This window comes from Spermophilus citellus (assembly GCF_964194105.1).
Source record: "Spermophilus citellus genome assembly, chromosome: 14".
Taxonomy (NCBI): Eukaryota; Metazoa; Chordata; class Mammalia; order Rodentia; family Sciuridae; genus Spermophilus; species Spermophilus citellus.
The window spans coordinates 96544632-96560226 of record NC_138194.1 but is presented as its reverse complement, the minus strand read 5'-3'; the positions used below and the strand labels follow the sequence as shown (position 1 = coordinate 96560226).

The window sequence follows — 15595 nt, the reverse complement described above, 5'->3', positions numbered from 1 at the left end:
GTGCAAAGTCAAGAGAAAAATCCAGACCAAGCTCCCCTTAAAGACGGCACAGTAAACACGTGAATCTACACTCAGCGCTCATCCCAAATTTCACTAAAAACAGTGAAGGAAACCCTGGAGGGTAAAGAGAAGAGGGGCGAGGGCACGGCGCAGTCACGCCCTGGGGGGGGGGCTGGAAGGCACAGGGAGGGGTAATGTCTGGCCCCTCAAATCTAAGAAGGCAGACTCCTCTTTCCTGTGGGAGGAACCAAGACACAGGTCCATGTGCCTCTGGTCTCGCAGATGACCCTGGTGTTGGCAGCCAGGGGAGAAGGTGGCCTGAGACAGGGAGGAGCTGAAAATCTCTTTCAGTAGAACTTGTCTGCAGGCACCTCCTCTGTATGCCCCAACTGAGAAGTGCCCTGCCCACCACGAGAGAAGACGGAAGGTTCTTCCTTCAGAGCAAGAAGACAGGGTCTCCTGGGTGCCCCAGGGAGTGGACACATGAACACCTCAGTAAAAGAGGAGGTCCCTCCATGTGACCTCCACATGACTACTACAACTTTCCAAGCAGCACACCTATCCACGCCCCTGCAGGTACTCCCCTGGAGGAAGGACCTAAAGGTGCTGACAGGAGGCATGTCCCAATGGGTGGCCCAACCACAGTGTCCTCAGAGAACCCACAGACAAGCTCCCGGAGAACTGTCAGACTTTCCAGTTGTCTCATGGCCTCTTGTGAAAACCAGGGGCCACCTGACACCTGAGAAGGGCCTCCTACAAAGAAGACACAAGAGGAACTGAAGGGAACAGTATCGAGGGAAACAGAGGCTGCACAGGGTGAAAAAGAACATTCTGGAGAGAATCGCCAGCTGGCGCGTTAAGCTCTCTGTGGCCGAGTCCTGCCTTTCACAGCCATTACTACTGAGGTGGAGCTAAAACGTGGGAGTTCGGGGAGGAAAGAGCAGGACAGGCTTAGTTCCCACGTGGAGCTCCAGCTGAGGAGTACACCACCTGTGGCCCTCTCTGAGAGTTGGGTTCCAGAGCAGGACTCCTCTCCAAGTCAACGCAATGCATTTCTGGATCACTCTATGTCTCTACAGGGAGCATGGACAATTTAAATTTTTTTAGAAAATAATAAATTAACCTGGACATTTCTAAAACCACAGAGGCAGCAGCCCATTAGAAATCCATGTCATGCAAACCCCACCAAGTGCTCACCTTTCTTCCGGAATAGGGCACTTGGCTGGTGGGGCAGGGTTAGGCGGCAGCCCCTGGAGCTGGACTCTAGGACATCATCACATGCTTGGGCCTCTGGGTAGAGGGAGCAGGTGAAGTACAAGGGTGCCCTGTCTGTCACCTCCACCAGCTGACAGAAAGCAGGCTCCTGGAGACAGCCTGTTGGCAAGAGAGCCGGTTTCAGTCCTGGGGAGGCCCAAGGGGAGTTCCCCCTAAAGATCCTCTGGGAGGAAATGGCAGGTCGGATCTCTTTTTAAGGCAAAATCCCAGGGAAGTCATGGATGTCCAGTCTGTAAGGCACAACACAAAAGCCCAAACACTGGGGTTCTGCTGGAGAGGGCCCAAAGGGCCCTGAGTGAAGACAGAAGACAGGTGGAGTGGAGTGAGGTGGAGTGAGGGTTGGGCCCCACACTCAGCAATACCAGAGGTGAAAGACAGCACTCAGGACCTGCAGACCAGAGGCCACGGGACTGTAAAATCAGCTTTGTGATGACCTCCCTGTCCCCACACCCATGTCCATCTGTGAGCTCATTCTCATCTGTGAGGGCAAAGAACTTTGCTGATTCCTTTTATTTATGTATGTTTTTAATCCAGAAAGTCAAATGCCAAGCCTAGAACCGATGGATAGATGGATGGACAGATGGACAGATGGACACTAGGTCTGAAGCAGAACAGAGAAGGACCATACTGAGTTTCTGGGGGACAGGCCTTAGCTCCCATCTTTCTCTTAGGAGGACAGCAGCCCCTGGTCATCTTCTCTGAGTCTAACCTTTTCTGTGCCCAGCAGGGGCTGAAGTAGGCCTGCGGTGTGCCCCACAGGGTCTGGAAGGAGGAGGACTGGGACTGAGGATACTCACGAGAGAGGCACCAGAGTTCTGCCTGCGGGGCGGAAAACAGGCGTTTGAAAAGCCAGGACTGCTGGCCGGGTAGGGATTGGCTCGCGTTGATGGTGACCTGGGTAAGGTCCACAGGGGAGAAAAGCTCTGCTGTCAAATCTGAAAAAGAAGAGAGTTGAGGTCCTTAGCCCTTGTCGGTCTGGGGGAATAGGAAACCGACAATGAGTCTCTCTAGTCAAAGAGGGGCACAGACATTCCTGGGTGGGGGAGCTTGCAGCGGGGTCTGCTCTTGTTGTGTCCTCATGCCGTCTCAAACATGCAGACCCACCGCAGCAACCGGCTCCAGAAAGAGGGGGATTCTTCCTGCACCTTGAATCACAGAGCTCATTCCCACAGACACCAGAACATGAACGCAGGCAGCCTGCGCCCTGCCTCAGTGGGATTTCTCTTGCAGGTGTTTGTCTCCCTTCGCTCAGGAATGGGAGCACTGCGAAAGGGAAACCAAGCTGAGCTCTGTCTCATGGCCCTCAGCCCCTCAAGGTGAGGACCACGCGGAGCTCCCCTCCTAGGGGAGAGGGAGGATGGGCCCTTCCTGCGGGAATCACATGAGAGTGCCATGATGTGGCCTTGGCAGTGTTTGAGGATGGATTTTAAAATGTCCTCAAGTGCTGCCACTGCATACACATGGACCTTGACCTGAGCTGCAGGGCCACCTGTAAGGGGCACTGCGAAGCCCTGGTTGCTCATTGGTGAGATGGGAACACCAGCCAGCAGAGTTGGGGTAATGTTTGTGAGATGATGTATCTAAAGCCCCAGATGCAGAGCCTGGTACCCTGGAGGCTGGGCAGGAAGGAGATCTCACTCTCCTGTAGCCTTTCCTGCTCAGCCTCTTTCAGCAGGAAAGCCATGGCCAGCAACAGGTGACCTGGAACAACACAGTGCTCTGGGAAGGCTGATTTGCCAACTTACTAGCAGAGATCAGGAGCCGAGGGGCCAGGTCATGGTGCAGAGGGTCCTAGCCAAAAGGACAGGCAGGGGAAAGTCCCCTGAGCAGGTACCCACCCCCCCCATCACCCTGCTGGCAAAACTGAAGCTTCCAGTGGAAAACCTCTGAAGGGGGAGAAGGACACCTGGGCCGAGGGGGCTTGGGACAGGAACGCCCACTGTGCCCCTCCTTCCTATCCCACGCTGGGATCTGCTGTCTGATAGGAAATACAGGAAGAGAGAAGAAGGGGATAGCGCTGGCTGAAAGCTGTGAGCCAGGCTCTGTGCCAGCATCATAACCCCAACACACCAATTCATGAGCGCCAATTCATGAGCATGTGCTCCGCGTCATGGTGGTTTACAGAATTACCTCATTTCATTCCCAAATCGCCCTGTGCTGTGGTCATGATTCTCATTTACAGATGAAGAAACTGAGGCTCAGAGAAGGTGACCCACCCACTTAGAGTTCCACAGGCAGAGACAGAGTAGGACTTGAACATGGTCCCCTGACCAAGACCCCACTCTGAGCTAGGAGCCACTACTCACAGCTCCCAGCAGTTCCAGTGCTGAATGAACCCAAGAGGGCTCACCCATTCCTGTGGGAGGAGCCTGATTTCAGTGCCTTAGGTGTATCATGCCATCTGAGCTGCACGGAATCTCGGGACAGGGAAGGAACGGCCATTTCCCAGGTGTGAGCTAAGCACCAGGCGATGTGGAGACGAGGTGGGCTACTCCTTTCATTCTCGCATCATCTCTCTCAGCAGCCCCAGCCATGCAGCCACGCCATGGCCCCAGAGCTAGTCTCCGCTCTACCAGGCTGCTCCCTGTGCTGGAGGACTGATCTGCCTCACTTTGTTATGGAGCATATGTCCCCCAGTATCCAAGTGTCTAGGACTTAATTCCCAGTGCAAGAATGCGGGGAGATGAGGCAGGATGAGGGGTGATCAGCCATGAGGGCTGTGCCCCACAAATGGCTTATAAAATCAGGTTCTGCGCCATCTTACTCTGTCATGCTCCTCTGATGCCTTCTGCCATGTAAATACATAGCAGGAAGGCCCTTACTGGATGTGACCCCTTGGTCTTGGACTTCCAGCCTCCAGAACCATAAGCCAAATGAACATCTGTTCATTATAAAGTACCTCAGTCGGTGGGATTTTGTTATAGCAGCACAAAATTGACTAACACTCTCTCCTTCTCCTTCCTCCCCCCACTCCCAAGTTTCAGCTCCACCTCTGTAATAGCAACTGTGGGTCCTGGAGGCAGAGAAGTCTCAGACACTGCACTGTGTTGTCCCTGTTAGTGTTTCCCTGCATGTCAGGACTGTTTCAAAAGAATCTCCTGGCCATCTCACTCATCAAACGATCCAGGAATATCTATGTTCTGCTTTCACTCCTCAGGGTTGACCTAGTGAAGCCACTGACCACAGAGGCTGAGCCTTGCTCTGTAATGCAGGTATATTTGTTTCTGGGTTACTTATTATTGTTGTTTTTGTTTCTAGAAATAGTAGTAAATTTGCAATGATTCTGCCCTGTTTTCTGTGCCATGTGCCCATCTGAGCCCCCATATTTGTGTAGTGTATAATTGGGTCACAAGCTTAGAGCGGAATAGTGACAGCAACAGGTATGCTCATGGATGAGGCCCTGGTGCTGCCATCTTATCCCCATAGCTACAGCCACGCACTCTAGTGTGTCCAGGGTTGATACCTGTCACCAGTGGAAATCCTGGCCTTGGTTCCACATCTCTCCTACATCCCATGGACTCCAGCCGAGACCCCATGTCGGAATCTAGAAGGAATAAGAGTGCTTGTAATGAGGAGGGGAAGGAGGGACTTTCCTTTGGTTTAATAAACAGTGGTGGCAGGAGTATAGGAAACGCTCATGGGGCCCAGCTACGTGCTGCAGATGAGACCTGGAACAGCCGTGCAGCCCAGGCCCACACTCCCCGGCCTTGACCCAGCTTTGGCCAAGCTCTCAACAGCAAACCACCAACGTCCACCGTGGTGCACAAGGAGCAGAATGCTCATGAACACTGGTGTTGCAACACCCTGAGAAGGTAAGGAATGGGATCCCCATGTTCCTCCTGAGAAAGCTGGGACTCGAGGGTGATATAGTGTGTCCCAGACCACTTAGGGTCCTGGAGGCACAGAATGTGGTCAGCAGACACAGTGGAATTTGAAAACATTTAACAAAGTTCCATGGCACCACTCTCCTGGGGTCCTGGTCCCCTGCCCTGAGCCTTGTGGAGAGGGATACAGAGGCAAGTCCCCTTGAGAAGTGCCTCCTGAGGTTGGTGGCAGCCTGCACACTCCCATTCTGATACAGGACAGCTTGTCAGTGGACTCCATCTCCCAGGGACTGAGAGCTCCCCTGCCACACTTCCTTGGGTTTCCACGCTGTTCACTTTCCATTTAGACTTGGATCTTGCCTCCTGTCCCACAGACAACACTCCTTAGAAAACACTCCTACCTGTCTCTACAGGGAGCAGAGTGCCCTGTGAGCGAGGGGTGGGGCTAACGTCAGGGAACAAGCGTCCCACTACCACCACTCAGCTTACCTTTCCAGAGGTAAACCTGCTGGAATATGGTGACAGTGTCTTGAGCTCCTTCCAGGGGCACCAGACCTGCAAAGGAAGAGTGTCATTTTTATGTGCTTGCGTGTTCCTGATCTCACTAGACACCCGCGATCACCACAAGTGTCCCACCTTCCCCTCAGAGTTCCCCTGGACCTGAGAACTCAGCTTCCCCCACAGTGTGGCCCCAAAGCCTCCTGGAGCTCTATTCCTGCTCCTGTGTACAGAACCAGAGCTGCTCAGACCTCAAGTGTCCTGCTCAGGGCACCAAAGGGACTCTTGGTGAGGAGTCCTGAACCTGTGGCTTAGGGCACTGGGAATGGCCTATAGAAAACAAATCCCCAGGAGACACAAGAGTGGGCTTTCCACATTGCTTAGCTCCTCCTTACCAAGGAGTGGGCTGGCACCTACCAATCCCCTCTACCTCATTCCAATGAGGACAGAATAATGTAGAGCTGTTCTCTTCTGGGCCCTCACTGACATGCAACCAAATGTTGGCGGCTACTATCATTTAATTCATTACTAATTAAATTTTCTTTTCTGGCAAACACTGCTCCCTTCGATGCCACCCTGGACAAGACTGGGTTTTCACACCATTCCTTGAGTTCTGTGTTCCTCTTTCGCCTCCTGCAATCCTCAGGCCCTGCCAAGACAAGGGAAGACTGAGAAAAGGGCTCAGAGCCAGGGACCTGGAGGGAGGAGAAGGCTGGCTGATGGGACATCAAGAGATGAACAACTGTGTCTAATTATTACTAGGAGCCTGCTCCAGATGGCAATTTGGGCCATTACCCAGCACTGTAATGAGCACCTTCCATACATCACCCAATTTAAACGTCATGGCCAGGTTGTAGGAAAGGTCTCCAGGCCCCAGGTGAAGAGACCAAAATCAAGGGAGGTGAATGCCAGAGGTCAAATCCCAGGTGTCAGGCTTCACAGCCCATGTTCTTAACCAACGCACCGAGGACCACAAATCCCACAATCCTGTCCATCCCAAAGGTAGATAATCTAAAGGTTCTTGTGTTGAAAGAGACATGCCATCAACTACTTGTAAAACTCAGCTGTCACAGTGATGAGCTTCCCCAGAATGATCACATCCATGGGGGGGGGGGGGCAGACCCTGAGCTGTGCTGCCATTGGATCATGCTGCAGGAAGCGAAGCAAATAATGCCCCCAGGATTTGTCGGCCTGGACCTGAGTTCCCCCGGACCTGAAGTAACACGTTTCTTACAGGACGCGCTCAGGATTCTCTCACCCTCTTGCATCAGAGCCCATGTGAGCCTGCTGTCTGGGGCCCCAGCCTTGGCTCTCTGAAACTGTGAGGCTTGTTCTGCACACTGCGGAGGAGAGCACCCCGTGCTCCCTGCAGCAGCCCGGCAGAGTGGCAGCAGCTACTTGGCTGGTGCTGTTGTCCCGCCCTCCTTGTGACGCCATCAAGTGCTCATGATACAGGTCAGGCTGTGGAGCTTTGGTCCTTGTCACAACAGAAATCAGAGAGTTTGTTCTCTTAGATCTTTTAATACCTAAATCTATTTGATATAGTGATTCTTTCAAGATAGATACCTATTTTGGTGAAGTAGATGTAAACTGAGTTTTCAAAATACTCAGACTGTGTGTTAAGAGTCTTAACCTATAAGAGTGGATTAAAGAACTTCTTATCCCTAAGCTGCTTTGGTGCTCTTAAATCCCAGACTGAAACCAAGGACCACTTCAGGAACGAGTTCACCATGGGTTGCTGTGGGGCATTTAGATGGTGGGCCCTCAGGCTGGCCCCTTGAAAAGAGCAATAATCCTCCCAGGATTCCCAGAGGAGGGTCCTGGCCTCTCCGCAGCCTGTTGACCCCTGAGCTGTGGCACCTTTTACTCTGTCTGGACCGTCTGATTATCATCTGGTGTGTGTCCTGCTTTACATAAAGTGCAAAATCACAGATGCCCTCATCACCCAGTCTAGAATGGGTGGCCACACAGGTGCACACAGCTGTCATGCTTGGGCCCAGAATGCAGTGCGCTATGTAGGTTCCGGGCCCACTTATGTCCTTTGTCCACCCCAAGGCTTCGTCAGGCCCAGGAAATAAGGCATCTTCACCCCAGGGTGAAGACGGGTGCTCACCACAACACAATTCAAGGGAGGTGAATCCAGGGGAGCACAGTTAAATTGCACGTGGACCTGAGCAGGTTGGCCATTCAGCAGGTCCACCAACCAGCAGCTACGGAGGCTTTTGTGCCCTAGGAAGCTTCTTTGTAATGAACACAGGGAAGCAGCAGCCCCTAGTGACGTTCAGTATTAAAGTGATTGCCAGGGGCTGGAGATGTGGCTCAAGCGGTAGCGCGCTCGCCTGGCATGTGTGCGGCCCGGGTTCCATCCTCAGCACCACATACAAAGATGTTGTGTCTGCCGATAACTAAAAAATAATAAATATTAAAATTCTCTCTCTCTCTCTCTCTCTCTCTCTCTCTCTCTCTCTCTCTCTCCCTGTTTAAAAAAATAAATAAATAAATAAAGTGATTGCCAGGTCTCCACAGGGGACTGGAAGCCTAAAACAGGACACGTATTTGCAAAGGCCCCTTCTCCTGGGAGCACAGAGGTCAATGCTGAGAAGAGCTTTAGACCTCTGGGTCCTGGAGAGCAGAGGACACAGCCTTAGCAAGCTGGCCTTCACCTCATTCATGCCTTTCCATCTCTCGAGACTCAAGGCCCTTCCCTCTGCCTTTTGACTCCTCTCCAGAGCTGGGTGCTGGAGCTCAACATAGCCTCTCTGAGAATCACGCCTCCCTGTCCCTCAGGTAGATATAAAACAGATACTTTAACAAGCTTGCTTTTCTCTTGTTGACCTGTCTAGTTACAGAAGTCTCTTCTGATGAAGTAGAGATTATTTCTCCTTCTACATATTCTGAGCAGCTCGTGCCCAGCTCTGTCCTCGTGGATGGTCTTCCCCGTCACGTCCAATGCTTGCTCTCAGGGCTCCCCATCTGTGCATGTAACTTTTCTCTCCACCTACAGCCCTTATCTCTTGCATTACCTCAGTCTCCACCATTCTCTAAGAACTGGTTCTGCATCACCTGCTTCTGGAGGCTTTCCTGAACCCTCTGGTGGGAGGGTGGTGTGCCTGCACTGAGAATGCCCATCTTCTGTTTACAGCTGACGGCCAATGCCCACCCTGATATCCTCTGAGCCTCCTGAATAACATGAGCTGCAAGAGCTCTTTAGGGGAGCTTGGCTCTCATTCTTCTGCACTTCAAGATGTGGTCAGTGATCCAGCCCAGGCCATCTAAGGCTTTTTTCTTAGAAATGAGAAGGTCAATCAAAACAGCAACAAATGGTCTAAGACGTCATGGGAAGCATGGGAGAGGCAGACCCTGGGTGGATCCCCCTCTTCAAATACACATCCATTTAGGAACAAGATGAACAGAAATCTCATCTCGGCCCCATCCGTCCCTGATGGCAGGAAGGAGAAAACCCACAGGGTGTCCACATTGAGTCCAATCGTCTCCAGGTGTTTCGTGGGGTTGTCTGTGGGTGTATTTGTCTGCTATGGGCTGGCATTACAAGGCAGCCCTGAACTTCAGTAGGGCAGGGAAACTGGATGGGGCTTGGATGGTGGGAAGCTGCTAACGGAGCCTTCTTTTTTCCTGCAATCCTTTGCGGTCCACTAAGGTGGCTTGACTACGCTGGGAGCTCCTGGTACCTGGCTGGTGTCTCATGTCACCTGGCAGGGATTCCCTGCATGAGCAATGGAGGAGAGACCACAGCTGTGGCCACCTGCAAGGACTGTCACCAATTTGCTTCCTCCATGACCAACCACACGTTTTCCTCTTGTCTTGGCCACTCACCCACTCTGAAGGTTTGAGCCCAGCCACCACACCAAGACAAAGAGTTTCCTGAAACAAGTGTGCCACCACCCTGACTACATTCTGGGTCACATCTGCCTCCCAGGTCAACAAAGGACCAGCATTGCTGATGGACGTGGAAGTCTTTGCATCATGTTCTGTGAATACTGATGCATTGAACTTTGTGTCTTCTGGGTGGTAGTTTCCTACCCCTGGCAGCCAGTTCACTATGCTTCAGAAGTGAATGCTACTTCTCCAACAGCCAGGCCATCTGCTGAACCAGACTCTGACCCCAGCCACAAGCAAGATGTCCTGCTGAGCATCTCTGGGACGGGCAATGCGCAGTGGGGGAGACCAGGCACCAGGGACTCAGGAAATGGTGTCTTTTATGCCAGCCCCTGCAGAGCATGCATGCCTCATTCAGTGATCCAGAAGGGCCCCTATTTCACAGATCCAGACCTAAGACTCAGGGTATGTCAGTGCCTTGATAAGCTCACAGAGCTGTGGGGGAAGAGCAGGATTCGGCTCCAGGAATTTTAAACCCAAACCATGCTTGGAATCCCTTTCCTACCTTGCTCTGTGGGCTTTGTGTGCACCCACCCCCTCCCCCCCTGGCTGCCCCGAGGCAGCAGTCTCCTCCTCCTCCTCACATTGGCAAGGCTGGGGAAGGCCACACACTGAGCAAGCATTCGCCATGCAATTCGAATCCTGGGGTCTGCAGGGTTGACACTGTCCATTGTGCTCAATGGAAAGAAAGAGACTGGCCTTAACCAACTCTGAAAGGGACAGTTTGTCATTTTTGTTTGTTTGTTATTTCATTTGGCTTTTCATTCCTCATGGTCTTTCAATCCATCCTACGCCCTGTCCTTCAGTTGTTTGTATCTCTGGAATCCTCATTTCTCTTTCCCTCCATCAGTATCTGCTCTTAGCCTTTAACACTTTAGTAAAAATTTAAATCCTGTGTTACTTGTCCCAGCAGTTAATTTTACTTAAATACTGACTTTTTATTGTGGAAAAGGGTTTTTGCCCTCTTGTTCTCATTTGGAGGTAGCCTTCTGATCAGTCTGGTTATAAAGGCATCCTCTGGTTTGAAATACCCCAAATATACCTCAGGCTAGCTGAAGTCCCCATAATAGAACAGTTTTCTTAAGCCTTGCTGTCATCCCAGAAAACACACACACACACATAAAGGTCACTAAAAAAATCCAAAGTCTTCAAGAAAAGTCATTTAGTAATTGGTGTTTTGCAGAGAGGCCAGGCAAGGGCAAATTCTTCATTCTTGGGCACATACCAAGCACATGCTCTGGGACAAGCAATTTGCTATGAATTTATTGCCATGAATATATCATATGTTTTTCTTGAAATGTCTGTTTTCACCCTGGGCTACCTCTTAAAGTAATGAATACCACATGTTTAGTGACCATCATATAAATAAGCTTTTTGATTTTATTTACCCCAAAAGAAACTATTCAAATCTCATGGAATTTCAACAAATTCTGCAATATTTTTTCCAGGCTTTGATCACTGTGCACCCAGAAGATACTATGTACATCTTCCATGCTGGGTTTTATGCTCTGTGGTGTGATTCCAGAAATTAATCTCACACAGTCCAGATCTTAAAATATTACGAAGAGCAAATGAGAATTTTTTTTAATAGCAACAGTGTCACCTGTGCTGAGACTGTATAGCAGGCAGCACACAGTGCTCTGCCTGTGCTGCCCGTGGGTGCCACTGGAGGGTGGCTCTGCCCCTCAGCTCTGAGCCAGGAGGCCTGGTTCCCATTCCTCCACTTCCCAGCTCTGAAGCTCTCAGAAGTTGCCTCCCTCCTGTGAACTGCAGGGTCTCACACTGTGAGATGGGGACAGAGGTAGGAAGGAAGCTCCCTCAGAGCATCATGTGAGCACACACATGGCCTTGGTGGGAGCGGGGCCACAGTAAGCACCAGGCCAGGCGCTGCTAGGAAGAGCCGCTGTCCTCCTCCCTCTCCGCCTCCACCTCCATCTCGCTACAACACTGACACAGCTGTGGCCAGCACTCCATTCCAAGGACAAGAAATTGGGCCAGAGGAGATGCACCTATTTCCCCAGATCACACAGTGGACTTCAAAGTTAGGACTCCCGACTGCAGGAAAGGGCTGACAGACAGACAGAGGCACAGCAGAGGGTGTGGCCCGACAGGAGGGAGGGGTCACAGGAGTGCAGGAGCAGAGGAAGCAGTGTGTTCTTCAGTAATCAAGAGGGCACTTGGAGGAGGTGACAGGAGCCCTCCACCACTAGAATACGGAGAACCTGGGGACCACATCCTGCAGTGACAAGAGCCCCAGGAGCACCTGTGGGATGCCTCCTTTGGCCCTCTAGCCCCAGGGCACCCATCTCACAGCACAGGGCTGGGGAGGGAGCACGCGTTGCCTCTGGGTTCGGTGCTGGTGGGTAGACAGAGCAGGGAGGAAGAGAGAAGGAGCAGGATGGGGTTCCCCGGGAGCTGGAGGAGGGGAGCCAGCAGCCAGGCCCCTGCTCTGCTCACCACTCAGACTCTTGGGGTTGGAAGCAAAGTTCTGGGTATTGGTGTGGCCCAGACATTGCACGCAGAGGCATTATCTGGACTGCTTATTGGAACACAGATTCCTAGGTCCCCTGGAGGGCTGAGAATCTGTATGACAAACCAGGTTGCTGACCCTGCCATTCCTGGCCCCATGAGTAGCCCCAGTCTGAGGACAGAGTAGGAAGCCCCTTTGTCCAGATGGGGGTCTACGGGGAGATGCGGCTCAGGGTTGAGAGAGGCAGGAGACCTGACAGGCCAAGGGCCCCAGGTGCTCACCACAAGGATCTGTGAATCGAGGGGTCAGACTGGTCATTGCAGGGTGCCTCCTAGCTCTACACTCAAAAGCCTGGAAGAAAGAAAGTTCCCAAGAGCTTCCGAAGGAGAGATAGGGAAGGAGAACCTGGATGGCAACTCCTGCACCCTGAGCCCTTGTTTTGGCAGAATGGTCACTGGTGCCACCTGGAGTCTCTTCACCCACAGCAGGGAGTCTGGGGTGAGTTACAATGTTCTGCAAATTCACCTCAATCATGTCCACACACTTTGCATGTGACTTTGCAATTGTTCCTACTAAAAGGCACAGAGCACGTGTCCTGCCTCCTGGCTTCTGGTTTGGCCACATGACTTGGTTTATGCAGGGAGATGAGGCAGAAAAGACAGGCTGACTAGGACACAGTAGAAAAGAGTAGGAAGCCATGAGTTTAAGAGGCTCTGCTTCCTTGTTCTCTTCTGCTTCTGCCACCTACAGGAAAAGAAGAAGCTCATCCCAGTGAGGATGAGACCTACCTGCCGCAGGCCCAGGCCTCCTAGCTGGGCCCAGACGAGCTCAGCAATGCCACCCAACCTGGACTCTGAGGGATTCTGCAGAGACCAGCAGAGCTGCCCATCCGGCTGCCCAGCCTCTAGCAGCTCAGCTGCTGCCTGGCTGGAATGTGCTGAGCTGATGTGGGCATTTCCTAGCAGCATTATCGGTACCATTCTCCTTTCAGAAGGGGCAATTCTTCCAGAGCACGAAAGAATGCAGAAGAAATCTGCAGAGCTCTTTCAGGGTGCAAGAGGCATTTTGAAGGAATATGGACAAAAGGCAGGGACTTACTCTTCATGAACTCCTGGCCTCCAAGATGAAATGTCACCTGGTGGCTCTCTGGGTCATATGTTACACCAGGACACGTAGCATTGGCCTGAACTTCAGACGAGGCCGTCCAGTCATCGACATTGCAAAGCAGGACATCTGGGGAGCTCAGCAATCCACAGAAGATGGGCCCTGCAGAGGCAGAGAGGGAGAAGAGACAGGGGATGGGGGGGAGAGCCAGCAGGCCCTTCAGAAGGTCATGAGCGAAGCCGCCAGAAAGTTAAATGACTATTCAGGCTGTGGCAGAGGATGCAATGGGAGTTTGTTCCTGGTCATCAGCAGACCCAGCCAAAGCTTTGTAGTTAAAACTCCAAATCTGCCCACTGGACGAGGTGGAGGAGGACATCTGCTTGACACTTTATACGGCCCTCGGAGAGGGCTGGACGTACCATGGCTGGTGGTTGTTCAGCTTAGCATAGCTACAGGGCAGCTACAGAGAGCAACAAGCAAGTTGCCAGCCAGAAGTGTGGTGGAAAAAGGAGTTGCTGCTCTGTGGAACAAAATAATTTTTCCATATATGATCCTAAGGAAAATCAAATCAGCCTTTCCAACTTGAAGGATCATATGGTCCAGAAAGCAATTGAGCATCTGAGGAAATTGCAGTGTTCACCAAAGACAGGTTTAGTTCAAGGAGGCAGCCTGGGCTGGAATTACAGGGTTGCTAAATATGGGAACACATGAGGCCATGCACAGGAGAGGGGAGTGTGTGTGTGTGTGTGTGTGTGTGTGTGTGTGTGTGTGTGTTTTCCCTAGGTAAACACTAACAGGAATCCACATCACATAATCATGGAGTACTAAACCTAGAAGGGATTTAGGGATCCCTTTACTCTAACCCTGGTGCCTGTTCCCCCCACCTGACTCCAACATTTTCCAATAACCCCCTCCTGAGCTCTCAGCTGATTTGAGGCTGTCAGCCCCTTCTGGGCCCGCCCTCTCCCACCAGGTTCTCCATCATGGAGCTCCTGGGGCTTCTCCCCTGTCTGGATGCTCCTTTTTTCTCTATGCAGATTCTCTACCCTTTTTGTGGGTGTTTATTGGGATCAGCTTCATTTCCCCTTCAACTTCTCTCTTCCTAGGAAAACCCATCCACACCCACACCTTCTTATACCACTCCAGTGCTGCCAACCCACCCGTTAACACCTCCCACCCAGACTTCCTTCAGAGCTCTGGAGCTTTGTACCCAAAAGCTTAGGTCATGTTTTGTGGGTGTCTCAAAGGTGTTTCAAATTTAGTGTACCCCAAAGGAACTTATGACCACCCTGAATCTCCCTCTTCCATCATTAAACACAGCACCTGATGTCCACGATTTGCCCCATGAGCAGACTCTGGAGGCAGGGAATAAGCAAGATCCTCGAGAGTGGTCTTCACACACCTTTTCCCCAATCCCCGTGTCTGTCATCCTGTTGGACTGGCTTCCTCAGGCGGCCGTGCACCTGCCTCCTTTCCCCACCTCCACCCCACTGCCCTAGCCCAAGCACTGCCTTCCTGGATGTGAGGTGTTCCCCGAACCCCTCAGAGCTCACATCTTGGTTTGTAACGCTGAAGGCTGCAGAAGAGAATAAACAGTCTCAGTGTGAACAGGCTGGCACAGTATACCCCACGAGGAAGGGGTCAGTGCCTGACCATGACACCATGTGGCTGTCACTATTCGGGTGTGGTGGCCTGATGTTTGCACCTCCCCAAGCCAGGCTCCAACTTTCATGTCCTGGCTTGTGCGTCCCTCCAAGTTTTCTGTCCCTGGCTAGGCCCCAGCACTCCCAGAAGCCTCACCTCCTTTGACCTGTGAAAGGACAAAGCCATCGCAGCAGGAATCTTGGTCACAGGCAAGGAGACAGAAGAGGTGCACGTCCGTGAGGTTGGCTCCCGAGGCCGAGAACACCACAGGGCTGTACAATCCAGAGAGCGTGTTCTGGAAGCCAGTGGGTTCGAACCTTTTCTGGCCCACTGTGGAGGACTCTTGGCCTGGGCAAGGGCAGAACAGAGATAAAAGACCTCAGAACCTGCAGAGTGGAGCAGAGCACTGATCTCAGATGCCAGCTTGTGAGCCGGCTCTGGGCATGCAGGGGACAGCGTGTGGGCCAGGCGAGACGCTGTCTGTGCCATGAAACTGCTGGAGTTGACTGTGAATGAAGAGGGTAGAGCCAGGTGAGGCTGCGGCCCACAGCCAGCAGACCTGGTGAACGCGCTGCAGCCTGGGAGGATCTGAAGGGAACATTGCTTTTATTATTCCCAGGAATATCTGTGAACAGGCACTGCGGCTCTGTCTGCTGCTCCCCCATGCCACTGCCTGGTGTCGTCAAGCATCAGCAGAGGAGCGTGGCCCACACGCAGCCGCACACACACAGGATGGGGCACAGTGCCATCGCCTTGCCTCATAGTGGCCCCAGGACTCTGCCTTCAAGAAACAAATCCAACCTCTTCCCTTTGCTCTGTGACCAGCCCTTGCCTCCCCAACTCAGCATCCTTGCCCCTTCCTGACCCCTGCCCTTCAGCTGCT

General features: G+C 52.3%; 1 protein-coding gene across 1 annotated transcript in view; it reads right to left on the bottom strand.

Moving 5' to 3' along the window:
- TG (thyroglobulin) overlaps nucleotides 1–15595 on the bottom strand; it is a gene marked incomplete at its 5' end in the record, with an annotated part of 211984 nt that overhangs the window by 131552 nt on the left and 64837 nt on the right. The window contains 6 exons of the mRNA XM_081266640.1: nucleotides 1198–1374; nucleotides 2073–2210; nucleotides 4739–4819; nucleotides 5589–5654; nucleotides 13063–13230; nucleotides 14869–15060. Of these exons, the coding sequence (XP_081122766.1) occupies nucleotides 1198–1374; nucleotides 2073–2210; nucleotides 4739–4819; nucleotides 5589–5654; nucleotides 13063–13230; nucleotides 14869–15060 (822 nt within the window). The remainder of the gene's footprint in view (nucleotides 1–1197; nucleotides 1375–2072; nucleotides 2211–4738; nucleotides 4820–5588; nucleotides 5655–13062; nucleotides 13231–14868; nucleotides 15061–15595) is intronic.